Here is a 13,479-nt window from a genome sequence, read left to right as displayed (position 1 = left end):
TTTACACCATTTTTTTTTAATTTTGGCATTTAGTTGTGGCAGCGCATTTTCCCAGTAAACTTCTGATTTTTGCATCAATTTTTGCAACACTCAAATATGTACTTCATTGCAAAAGTTACTTGGGAAAAGGCGCTTTTAATATAGAAATGAATAAATTAATTATGATAACGTGGACAAAAGATGCTTCCCAGAGTGATTCTTGTAAAAAAGGTTTTCGTTTCAATGGGCATATTTCAGCAGGTTGCCTGCTAGATATTTACTGAACTGATAGAATTCCTCAAATGAACACACAAATCCAATTTTTACTTCAGTCAGAAATAAAAGCGCCTCACTTATTATTAAATCACTATTTTGTTTTAAATATAAATTGAACAAGTGGAAGATTTTTCGTGATGGTTATTTTTATAAATATCATTAAAATTTCAATACATCATTTTCAGAGAAGAGTGTCGTTTAAAATACTTAAATATTGTAGTCGTGGCTGATGCACTGAATCGCGTTTCAACTTCCGGACCAATTTTTGAACCAAACTCAATTCCAATCGCATACTTGTTATCCAAGTTTCTGCGCTTTCAACTCGGCGAGCTTCAGAAAACTCCATTACCCATTGTTGGAAACTCATTTTCTACAAAGGGTCTACGAAGCGAGGAAAAGTTGCGAGCCGTGAGCGAGCGAGCAAGCATTTCTTGATGTTTCAAGCTGAGTAAATGCCCTGCTGGCTCAAGTCATCTTGAGCAAAATCCACTTTGCACACACACAACGCCGGGGAAAGAAGGTGCGCGCCTCATTCCCGAGGCGGAAGATAGACAGACAGGCCAGATTGGATGAGCGCATAGCGCCGCCAAATAAATCTCTTTTCGAAAGAAAAGTCAAGCGGAGATTTGCAGCGCAGAAAATTGTGCCTGTATACAATAAAGTGGCGTGGTTGATTTGCCGGCAGAACAGATTGACTCCGCCGCCTCCGCCGTCGCCGCTGCTGAATCAATATGTATATGCTAACGCAGAGAAAATGGCGAGTGAGAGAGTGAGTGAGTGTGCGGGGAACGAGAGAAAAGCGAGCGGCTCCTCCCTGCCTCCCTCTCCCGCGCTCCATTCCGACGCGCGGCTGATGTGAGCGAGAGCGAGCGAGCGACGCCTAATGTGAAATAATGCACCTGCAAATGCATGTGTGCGAACCTTTGTCGCGGGTGTGGTATTTGTTACATCTGCACGTTACATGCGTATTTACTTCCAACTTTTGAGTGCTTTGAAATGTTTTCCGGCGCATGAATATTGAATGAAAGCCAGCAGAGCACTCCGTTTTGGCTGATGCGGTGTGTGCGAGAAAGCTTCGCCCCGCGCCAGATTTCCGATTTCGCATGCCGTCGCATCGATTGACCACCGCTATAATTGTCTCGTGGAATTAAACTAGTCGCTGTTAGTTTCACCAAGGGAGTTTTATTTAAATTTCCAAATTATCTAGCGGAAGAACTTGAGTCAGACACGCATATTCGCAGCAAGTCCATTGCCTCATCCTTTTTCACTCCGCGACCTGAAAATGTAAATGTATAGAAGACGGTTTGATCGTTGCAATTTAAAATTAGATCGATTTTTCTGCAAATTACACTAAAAGTTGGAACATTGAAGGCTGGAAGAATTAAAATTGAAACACTTCCTTCAAACACACACATAGAATGGCTTAAAATTTTGAAACTAAATTTTCAGTAATTTCCTGTTTTCCTAAACATAATATAAATAGTAATATTACCATGCAATATAGGGATTCTAACTTAAATTCAACAGTACAAAGAAATTAGCTATAAGAACAATTTTACAAATATATCCGGTTTTCAATCATTCGAATCATTCATTCAAATCATTCGCCTTATCTTTAAAGAAGGGATTGATTCAAAGGGGAGATTTTTCTATAAATAAAGGCTTTGGAATTTGCAGAAAAAATGAAGGGAACTTCTCAGAATGTTCCTTTTTCTTGTGGAAGTGAAAGAAAGTCAAGCATTTGTTACCTTCAATTATTGACAAGAATGACTACTTACAATCTTGCTGATTTGCACCATTTTAACACAACATGAAATATCACTAAAAGGGTAAGCCGAAACTCGTAGGAAAATAAAGGACAAGGAAAAAAATTGCCCTGATTAAATTTCAACAACTGAACATTCCTTGGGCTGCTTCTCCAATATTATCCCCATTCTTGTCAAGAAAAGTATTTTTTTGTCAAATAATTAGTAATGGCTGCGTTCTTTTTTTTTTTTTTTTTTTTTGAAAAAAACAAATAAGAAAATAAAAGAAAAACTTGATTAATTTTGCAGATTTTTATGCCTTGATTTACAATCCTAGCGAGGCCCTTTATGAAGATTGAAATTCGGAAACTATAGTAGAGCAATTAAAGATGATGTTTGTTCGCTTTGAGGAAAAAAGTCTTGAATATCAGTTCTTCGTGATTTTCATAACATTTAACCACTACTAATAATGTGTCATGATTGAGTATTAAATTGTTGAATAGACTATAGTAACAGAAACAATTAAACTGAAAAAATTATATGAATTAATGAAAATGAAAATATTTTTAAAAATCCTTTTTAAACGTTGCGACCAATAGGAGAACGTATGATAAGGACTGAGATATTTAACCATCTATGCGACTAGCCAGTTTTTCAACCAATTAAGTCAACTTTGAATGTTTTTGCGATAATTTTAAACAACTGTCATAATAAAAGGGTTTGTAAAGGAAGAATCAGAGACCTCGAATTCACTTCCTAATTTTTTACAAAAAAACTCCGATTTTAATATAGCTTGAGAGAGAAAAGGAGGAAAGCATTTTCCGAGACTCACCGATGATGATGAAGCGGCAGGCAGCGGCTGCGTCGGCGTCGTCGAGGAACTGGCCGGGCACCGGCTGCAGGTCGTACATCTCGTAGACGCCTTGCAGCATGAAAAAAGCAGCACCACCGTCGTCGTCGCCGCCGCCGTTTTCCTTTGCTTTTATTAGTCCCTAAAGCAGGCAAATGATTACTCAAAACATAATATAAATTCAGCACAGGCGGAGCGCGTCTTTGGCTACGGTCTTTGAAACAAACGACAACATTTTCTTTGTAGCATTCTTGGTCCGCGTCGGATGAAAAGAAAAGGAGAGGCGGGTTGGTGGGTGGGCGGCCGTTCTCGCGCCGCGTTTGAATACATTTATATTGGCGCCGGTGCCGGTTGTTAGTGCGTTAGCGCCGGGTGAATGGACTCGGGGGCTGCATGCGATATCGCTTTTCAATATTGCAAATAGCGGCCGCGCAGCGTGGCAGAAAAATTCTTTATAACATTTGCTAAAGATATTCAATAAAAATAGGATATTATTGTTGCGACACCCTGTCCGCGTGTGCCGAGTGCAGGAGCCACCGCCGGGGGATGCAGCGCGCGGGGGAGAGAGGAGCACTTCATTAATTTTCCGCGTGACTCGTCCTCGCATGCAACACATCCGATTCTCATTAAAGTTGCCGCCAACAAAGGGATCAAAGGCATTTGTAGCGACACTCGAGGCGTGTGGACACTCACGGGCCAAATAATAAATGCTCGCCGCGCCCGATTTTGCTATTATGTTGACACACCAGCCAAACAAGCTCGTTTTTCATTACAACTTAGTCGCACACACGCTAAACAAATGCATGCTAGCTCGCTCGCTCTCTCGCTTTGTCGCGCCACTTGATGATTCAATCAACAATTACGTATGCATCCGCATCCAGCCTTTTCTCACACCATCAAAAGTGCGGTGAAACGAAACTCCCGGAGGAGCTGGCGTCGAGAGCGTTTTATTACTTTCTGCTGCCTAACAACAGCCACCCGAACTTGGCAATTTCTCACACTCCAAATTTGCTGGTTTTCCAGTAACAACTTTAAACCGATTATAATTATTAAAATTTGATTAATTTTCAAAATCACAGTCACTAAAAGGAACTAAGGTAGAAATGGTACTTAACCTTTGTCATCTTAGCAGGATATTTTGTGTAATAAAAAATATTTCTCTAAGGGCTCTAAGGTAACAATTAATTTTTGCATTGTTGATGAATTTTCATTAAGCTACTGTTTGATTTTTTTTTTCAGAATAATAACACCGTTCAGTGCGTTAGGAAAGTCGAAAAAAGTACTTTCAATGTTGATACCTTTTATGCAATTCTCATCGCAGGGTATCAAGTTTCGGCGGCCAATTGTCATTGCATTTAATGTCACATTTTACCAATTTACTCTAAAATATGGCTGATTTATATTCCTCTTGTCGAAATCTATTATTACCCGTAGCCATAGGTGAATTAATGCTTTTAAGAAGTGGAAATTTTTGTTAAATGAAATAAAGTCGGACTGTGCTCGCCTTTGAAAAAGCTCACAAACTTTGAAGCGAAGTGCTTCCTATGGGGGTTAATTTTTTTATGTAAAGCTCAAACCCTCAGGGACGGTAAATTAGGGGTCTCTCAGCCGCGCAATTTTGAGGTGGTGGCTGGCTCAACAGCTTAAGCCGAATTTTAGCCCGGCGGCGGTTAACAAAATTTTAAAAGGAAATTTGGAAGGTGGATATTGGCTTGAAGGGCAGGACACCGATGTTTTTAGCTTTTTTTCGATTTATTTTTTGGCCGGCGGCTGCCGTGACTGGCGCAGCGTTGCCAAAGTCACAGCGGCTGGCGGCTGACTATTTAACTAAAATTGAAACATAAATTGTATAAATATCACCGGAAAAATAAGCGCTCTATTAATCAGGCACTCACGCTCAGGCTTAACATATAAACTGGTAGCATTTGTCAGAATGAGCTTGAAATCTCCGTCAGTCCCCATTAATATTGTCGGGAACATAGAGCATTTCATAGCTCAAGTAATGTTTAATTAAAGTTGAGATTACTGCCACGACCAGTTCGCTTGATAACCAGTCCGGCAAAGCTGGTTTCAAAGCCTTTACCAAGAAGATGAGCTACGCGTAACTTGACTCGCTTGAGCTATCTTTTGACTTAACACACGATGGATCAGTAACGATACATTTACCTAAGGAACGGCGATTTTTTCTGAAAATATTTTATACCTGGAGCGTAACCAACGGTCGACTCTGTTATGCCGCAGCAGGAACGCAAAAAATGTTGCTTCTAAATAAAGAATTTTAATGAATCAAGTATCTATACCTCGCGTTTTAACGTACAAATTTGCATTAGTTATCTCGGTGAATTGTTATTTCCAATGACTACAAAAAATTGGAAAATCGTTAGGTTTCTGGTTAATTGACAGCGAGGCTAAAAAATTAGATGTGGTTATATCAATCACATTACTTAAAAAATAGTCCGATCTGAAATCACTTAAAATGGAAATTTTAAACCCATTTTTATTAATTTAAACCAACTAAAATAAAACTATATTTTAAAGCTAAATTTGAGGTATAATGAAGAGAAAAATTATTTTGTTCAAAGAGTGTGTTGTTATTACAAAATTGCATGTTGTTCATTCAAATTTAAAACTATTTAAAAATTAATCAATACTTCACTTCAAATTGAATAGAAATTTTTTAATTATGTAAAAACGAAATTAGAACGAATACTGTTTATACTTTTGGGGAAATAATTCTACAATCGAGCGAGCGAAAATCGAAATTTGGCAGAACAAATGTTTTGTCCGTGGGTGCTTTGCACCGTTTTCCACTCGGATTGAGCTGAACGCGCGGAATTCACGCGCAAAGCGGCGCGCACACTGGGCGTCATAAATGTGGCGCTGCCCGAAATATAAAATTCCGGGGTGTTGCGTGGAAATAATGCAATGTTATTGCATGGAGAGCGAGCGACGAGTGTCTGTTTAGCATTCGCGGCACACGCTCGCACGACACTAGGCACAATTGTGTTGGTGCCGGGCCATTGTCTATTTACCCTATACGCTTGTTGAATGCCGGCCAGGCGTGCTCGCCAGCCACCCCTATTAAATTCATGAGGGTGGCTGCTGCTGCAATAAATACCTCGCTCTCTCGCCCGCGCGCCCCCAACCCCTTCCCCTCGTTACCTATGCCCTTTAAAATTAATATTTGACGCTCCCTTGGCAACCCCTGCGGCGAAAATGCTGCCGACTAGCTTTAAATTATTTGTCATTACATCTGAGGGTGCAGGGTGGTCTCGGCCCTGTATTAATTATTTGTCTGCAGCGCTCACAAATATTTATCCCGCTGCCTCTTCGCCGCGAATATTGGCCCGGCACGACGTGCAGGTTATTATTATTATTTATTGAAATTAGGGGGCGGGCACACGTTGATAGGCACACGCTTTCCACTTTTGCGGTCTTTTAGAGCTATTTATGACTGACACGAGGGCTGGGAAATTTTGTCTCCCTTAGGAAGGCCATGCAAAAAATTTTAAACACATCTAAAACTGGCAGTTCAAACTCTTCACAAACCACCGTTCAAATCCCATTAAGGACTTGCCAGAAATAGCGAAGAGATTTTTTAATTCAAAACATTAACAGGCTTAGTTTAGTCCACAACCTTTTTACAACCATTGAAAAACGTTCAGGGAAAAATTGGTCGCAGCAGCGTAAAAATATAGACTTTTTATGTAAAGGCTGTCGATTTATTAAAAAATCATCAAAGCATTTTGGTTTTGATACGAGTTTTTAATAAAAATTGCTCTTGTGCAGTAAAAATATTACTATTGCTGCTCTTTATAGTTCTTTGCGCATAAGATTTTTTAAAGTATGAAATTTAACAAGGTTAAAATGCATATAATTATGGCAAAATAATGAAAAATAAAATTACCTTCATTCGAATGATGGCTGCTGGATGCAGAGCGTTTTCCCACAGTATCCTCTGCGCAAATAAGTTGATCACGTCCTCGCTCAGCGGGGTGGACCATTCAAAAGTGACTGTGTTGATGCTCTGAGAAGATGGGTATGAAATTAAACACTCGAAATTGAAGGGGAACATACCGAGTCAATGTGTGACAAGCCATCCAGTTTAGAAACATCGTCCATCAACGAACGTAATCTGTAAAATTAGCATTGGAAAAATATTTAAGATCTTAATATATAGATAAAAGCTTTGGGTTTATGTTTCTGTAAACATAATTGGCAAAAAAGTTAAAGTATCCATTTTCGCGGGCAAGGTTAAAATTTTACAAAGAACTCCATCGATACAGCCAAAAGATTGTTTGATTTAGCCATTTTTCCTGTTGCCACAAATGGTATTGAGGCTGTTTGGATTGAATCCTCAATATGATTAATTTAAACAATCTTGAATGTGCTGAGACAATATACTTTAAAAAGCTTTAAGCGTAGATAAACTGATGAAATGAATGGTCTTTGAATTAGTGGAGACTGATAATTTTATAAATGTAATAAAAATGTGTATAAAAAAATTGTATAACAAATTTTTGGGAAAATGGTCTACAAAAACAAAATATCCATCCGAATTTTTAAAGCACACCAGCAATGATTATAAGAACTGGTGGCTTCCTCGTGGTAATGATTGGTATGTTTTCACAAGACACTCCTTCCATATGGTTCTCATTTTCTGATGCGTAACAATAAATTTGTTTCATCTGGATGTTTATGCAAACTGTAAACTGTAAATACATACCAATTTTGTGATGAAGAATGTACCGATATATATGTATTATTTGTTTACATAGTTGTAAAAATAGTAGTATTACGTTATTTCAAGCCGCAATCCTGTTTGTAATATGGTAAATTTCTTATTGTTGATCACCATTGGTGTCTAATAAACACTATTCTATTTTAATATATAGATAAATTATTTTAAGCCAGACTGGAAAATAGCCTAGCAATTTTGATTACCTCCAGAAAGAAAATTCTTCAGCTACAAATTGGAATTCCCAGCGTATTTTAAAATTTGTATGTGGTGGTAGTCTGCAGACTCCAGTTGAAGATTATTCGTGAGCGGATCACAACCCCCGCGGTGGCCAGCTTTCGCCGATGCAGCGTGAAATCGCGCTGAGCACGGGCAAGGAAGGGGGATTGTGTAATTGTTGGCTTTGTTATCAGCAGAGGTTTTGAAGGAGAGAAAGAGCGAGCGAGTGAGCGAGAGAACACAATAATCGAGCATAATTACACAGAAGGCTCATTCATAAGAGCAATATCGCGCGCGCGATTTTGCAGGATGTATAATTTTAGTATTGAGCCAAACAAGTTAGTGTTGAGCGTTGTTCTCGAGTGGCCGAGAGTGTAATTACGGCCGCACTTGACTGATTGCATGCATACATTTAGTTCCTGTGCATTTTTTTCTGTCCGCCTTTGATGTGCTCAGCGGGACGTGTCAAAGCAAGAGCAAGGCCAACTTCCAGCAAGACTCCTTCTATTTTTACCAAGTGAGCACTTTTCGCCCTTTTGTTCCTCGAGTGTCCACTGCTAGCTCACAAATATCAAAAACCCTTTTCTCTCACTTATTCAAGAATACCCTTTGATTTTGCAACAATGGCCAGCAGAAATTAAAACAAAGTATTCCGGCTTGGTTGCAAAGGTCGATGACTCTTCCAAACGCGATTTTTTTTCTCATAAAGAAATTTTTCTCGCAGCCCTTTTCTCTTACCTTGAAAATCCGTTTCCTGAGTACGCCTTCAAATCGAGGATTTTGTCCAAATCAACCCTGCAAAATGAACATTTTAAATATTTTTCACTGGTTGTGATAATTTTTATGAAAATTAAGGAATTTTTAAATGGATTCCATTACCTGCATCTCTGAGAAGTAACAATATCGCTTGCACCATTTAGTTGCCTGAAATTATGAATTTCCATATATATATAGTTTGCTTTTTAATTCAAAAATTTTAGTTACCTGACCGCCTCTTTTAGCCCGTTCAACTCAGCCTCATTCGTAAGATCAGCTTTATTTAAAATTAGTAGGTCTGCCAGCGCGATCTGCCTGAAACCCAAAAAATCCAAATTTCATCAATAAAGGCTATGGACGACCCTTGAGCTATTCATTTAGCAGCAGAGCCTGTTCAGGAAGCTATTTCGGGTCAAAAAGAATTGGTGGTTTGCTGACTAAATTATTTTAACTGAGATATATGATAAACGTTTGAAGTTTCACATTATAAGAACGAGTTTTTGAAGTGCAAATAAGAGCAATATATAGAACGAAATGAGGTTGAAACAAAACAAATGTGTTAAAATAATAAATGCTACACCTATAATTGCTAAGGTTTTGTAACAAAATTAATCAAAAATGTATAAAAAAATCAGCGCACTGTCCAAAATTTCAATTATTACGTTTTTATTAAAAGAAAAACATTTAGGGAACTAAATATGGTTTGTGATGCTTTCTTGGTTAGAATACCTTTCCTACTGAAAATGCGTGTGATTTTAAATTCATTTTTTGGTAAAAAAAATAAATTTTTAACCATACTATCAAGATTTTTATATTATTCAATTCATAATTGGTCCTCGCAAAAATACTCTCTTTTTTGCTCTTTTGTTCCATTTAATTATATGTTTACTTCCATTTTAAAATAATTTTACATCAAAATAATTGATAAGTCGAATAAAACGTTTAACTTTGAGTGTATTTAAAAGAAATCATGTCATTTCAGATAATATTTTCCTCTTGAAATATCGTTATTAAACCAAATGATTGAAATTTTAACCTTTGAAATCGAGCTTCAATCTCGAAAAATCGCGATTTTACAATATTGCCCGCCACTTGGAGCGCAATCCTCTCCAACAACGAACATGTTTTTTAGCGTTCGCGGCGTCAGCGTGAAAATCTGGCAGGCGACGGAAGCGGGCGAGGAAAGAGCCGCCGCGGAACAAGAGCGAGCGAGAGCAGGGTTTGGGGAGCGAGCGAAAAGTGTCGCGCTACAACAATCAAAGAGCAGCGGATTATTTTTACCCCCATTATGCTGACAATTCTATCTTTGCTCATATTGGGGTTGGCGGTGCCGCCGAGCAGATTATTGCATCTTGACTGCGACCACAAAGGCAGCCAAGTGCTGCTTGAAACAGCGCGCGCCTTATACTTTTCACGGCAAAACTGCTTTTCACCCGCGCGCGCCGCTGTGCCAAGCGAATGAGTGAGTATTCCGGCGAATTCTCTCTTCTCTCTCGGCTCATATATACTCGCAATTCTCATATACAACGCGAGAGAGAGAGAGAGAGAGAGAGAGAGAGAGAGAGAGAGAGAGAGAGCACAGCCTCCAGCAAACATTCCTTTTATATTGTTGAATCAGCCTCACTCTTTTATTTGCTTACACAGTAAACATTAATATAGATCTGCTGCTGCTGCCGTTGCTGTTTGAATGTACCACCAAATAAAATTCATCGCTCACTCGCTTGCTGCGCCGCTTATACGTATATTTTGCAATATAATGCTTTCCACAGTCAACAACTCCAATTATTTGTTTTGCATAACGCGCGCGCCAGAGTATAGCCATATGTGCCGCCGCCGACTTCTGCCTTTCGCCCTGACTACAAATATACAATTTTCCTCCCGAGACCAACTCAAGTACGGCCTGCTACATTCGCTGGTGTCGGTTGCAAGTCCTGCTTTAATTTTTGTTGATATTTCGCTTTTACTATCAATTAAGAGATTTAACAAAAAAAAGCTGGTATTGATTGCTATAATGCTATGATCAATTAGAAAACAGGTCCGGCTTTTAATTGATATTTAATATTCTATATCCGAACATATTATTTGATTTCAATTCAAGTTAGAAGAGTTTTACAGAAGGCTCATCTTAACATGGTTATTTGGTTTGATTTTACGGCTAAGGAAACAGTCCTGGATAAAATAAAAGTATTATACTTTTAAAAGATCGAATCTCATGAAACCCCGACACTTGCGCTCTTTTTCCAGAAATTGTACTGCTGATGAGATCCGAGGGGCACTCCAGTCCAGAAACGCGCGTGAAAATTTTTGGGCTAAATTTATCGGACCGAAAAATCACAATCATGAAGTCATTGAAATAATCTTAATGTTAAATTAACTTCATCGTGAAAAAGAGCCCGTAATTTCTCACGATCTTGTTCGCCTTTTTACTACCGCTCATTCGCTGACGACTCAGCATATTTAGACTATTTAGAGCGCAGTTTGCTGCAGTAGATTCATTTATCTACAAATTACCTTGAATCTAAATTCTAAAAGTGAGCTAAGTTTTCAAAATTAGCTTGAAATTATCTAAATTTTTGCAATGAAGGGCTGGAGATCTCAGTGAGCGAAATGGATAATTTAAAATTATGTTACTGTCGCAAAGAAACATGAATAAAGAAAATATAATCCTGTCCGAAAAAAATAATTTTTAATTAGAAATTTTAACGCTGCCTACTTTGCAGAGAAAAAAATGATCAAGATAAAAAAGACGCGAAATCAAGAAAAATCACCCATGATGCAAATAATTACTAATTTAATAATTATGGTACCAAATAATAATGGTGGTGATGAGGCAAAAACTGCTAGTTTTCTGGTAAAACTATACATTTAGCCCTTCCATATAATCATGCTATTAATAATGTTCAAGTGGAATGCAAATTATATTGAATTTTTAACTCGTACCCCACATCTACATACTCATTGATTAATCTCATTGTCAGATGTGGCAATGCGGCCCACGCAGAAGGAGGCCCCTGCAGCATCTGATGTATTCAGGAGCGCGCATGGTGCAGGGAACACTATTTGTCTCTGTTTTGCGTTGTTTGCGGAGACACGAATATTTTTAGACAACTTGGGGCCATTGTGTGAGTGTGTATGCGAGCACAGGATAGAGAGAGAGAGAGAGAGAGCGAGAGTGGACGGGGATCAATAGGGCGTGCAGGGGACATATTATGGAGAGCGTGTTTCCACCACAAGCCGCTCTCTCGAATGCAGTGGTGAACGATGCGAAAACTCACCGCTCGGCCGCATTGATCGCCGCCTCTGTGTCGCTCGTAATTTCGCGATTCTGCAACATTTGTACACGGCGCGGTTAATTCATTTGACATGTTCGATTGACAAAGAGTAAGCGAAATGACAACTGCGGCTAACATCGCCGCCCGTTGACATTAATCAACAACTTTTGTATATGCTCTCTGTAATGCTGAAACCTTGTTTGTATTTTATATCCTATAATTTTGTTCAGTTCGTTTTAGAAATGGTGTATTTTTATCTAGATGGGCTGTACAGGAAAAATTTGTAGACAAATTGTATGAACTAATTTAGTTGTTTTCTCCAAATTTTATATTGGTTATTAATCAACTCTGTTAAATTAAAAATATTTCAAAGCCCGATATTTTACCTTTAATCCGTATTTTGCGTCCACTACAGTAATAATCCCTGAAAAAATTATTTCAATACACAAAAATTATAAAAATCTATTTCAATATACCATCTAAGAAAACACTGCTTCCCAAATCCGAATCAAGCCAAAATATTGAGGCTATGGGACCTGTGAATTTTAAAACAAGATCAATCCTTCAAATCAAATTGTATTTTTCGTATTTTTCCAACAATACCAGGGTCGGCAAGTCCAGTTGTTTCTAGCAAGATGTAGTCGAATTTTCCTCTTTTCTGCATGAGGTTTTCAATCGCCTTTACTCCATTGTCCCTGATTATTGTAATTTTTTTTTAATTCCAATTCGGGAGTGATAACAAAATTACTTGACTGAGCAGCACAGACACCCATTCCGAAGTTCAAGCCACTCTTCAAAAAGCTCTCCATCCTGTCCAACTGTCAAGCTCTTCTCCACGGCACTCCCTGCGTTCAAATTTGAATCAAATTTTGAATTTATTTTTGCTTCTATTGAATCAACCTTCTCCAAACTCATTAAGAATGACGGCAATTTTCTTTGAGTGCTGTTCGGTCAAGATGTAGTTTAGCAGGGTCGTTTTCCCTGAGCCCAGGAACCCTGTAACAATTGTGACTGGAACTGGCTTCAAATCCGCCTCCACCAACTCAGGGATTTCCTCATTGTCCGAATCCATCGAGATTCTATGTGGGAGAAAATGTCAAATAAATATCTCATAATTAAGATATTTTTTCACAAATCAAATCAAGTCTTTAAGACCTATTATGTAACTCAAATCCGTTTAGAAAATCTATGACAGCGTTGCTAACAGGATTAAATCTCACCTAATTTGTGTTTGATGTCTATTTCAAAACTCAGAATGCGCTTTATATGCGTTTTTTGAAAAATTTTCCCACATTACCCTGGCGAACAGCTCAATTTCACATTGTTTTGGTTTCCAAAAATACCGCCGCTGATGGGAGTTTGCAAGTGTTTCTCATAACTGCCGATAGGGCGGCACTTCAGTTCACTGGTGATGGCGCGAGGGGAACTAACTACATGTATAAGCGAGAATCGAAGCTCATATAGCGCTGTTAATTAGCGTTCTTATTACGGTCTCTTTAATAATAAAATTAAGGTCCGCACCTTTTCATTTTTCATACCCAGCAGTGTCATTGAATTTGGACTGACTTTCTAATTTTGTTATAATAACTTGCAAAAGTGCATATATGTAAACCTCAAGTTTAAGAATTTCGAGAATTTCATAAA

At 38.4% G+C, this 13,479-nt stretch overlaps 1 protein-coding gene across 1 annotated transcript; it reads right to left on the bottom strand.

The window, feature by feature from the left end:
- Positions 1-1,417: 1,417 nt before the first annotated feature.
- LOC135940068 (zinc-regulated GTPase metalloprotein activator 1-like) lies at positions 1,418-13,211 on the bottom strand. Its single transcript, XM_065484741.1, has 14 exons — positions 13,056-13,211; positions 12,736-12,914; positions 12,584-12,680; positions 12,439-12,530; positions 12,312-12,371; positions 12,222-12,259; positions 11,839-11,888; positions 8,792-8,878; positions 8,687-8,731; positions 8,546-8,602; positions 6,928-6,985; positions 6,758-6,877; positions 2,833-2,992; positions 1,418-1,531 (listed from the first exon to the last, which is right to left on the bottom strand). The coding sequence occupies exons 2-14, from the start codon at positions 12,905-12,907 to the stop codon at positions 1,455-1,457; spliced, it is 1,113 nt and encodes a 370-aa protein (XP_065340813.1). The 5' UTR covers positions 12,908-12,914; positions 13,056-13,211; the 3' UTR covers positions 1,418-1,454.
- Positions 13,212-13,479: the final 268 nt, after the last annotated feature.

This window comes from Cloeon dipterum, chromosome 3 (genome assembly GCF_949628265.1).
Source record: "Cloeon dipterum chromosome 3, ieCloDipt1.1, whole genome shotgun sequence".
NCBI lineage: Eukaryota > Metazoa > Arthropoda > Insecta > Ephemeroptera > Baetidae > Cloeon > Cloeon dipterum.
Note: the sequence above shows the minus strand (reverse complement) of the source record. Positions and strands in the feature narration are given on the sequence as shown.

Bases quoted from the DNA above. Each gene is read 5' to 3' on its own strand.
- LOC135940068 (XM_065484741.1), bottom strand. From the start codon at position 12,907: ATGGATTCGGACAATGAGGAAATCCCTGAGTTGGTGGAGGCGGATTTG. The intron at 12,372-12,438 runs GTATTGTTGGAA...TAAAATTCACAG, and splicing joins AACTGGACTTGCCGACCCTG to GTCCCATAGCCTCAATATTT. The intron at 6,878-6,927 runs GTATGTTCCCCT...CCATCTTCTCAG, and splicing joins GCTTGTCACACATTGACTCG to AGCATCAACACAGTCACTTT.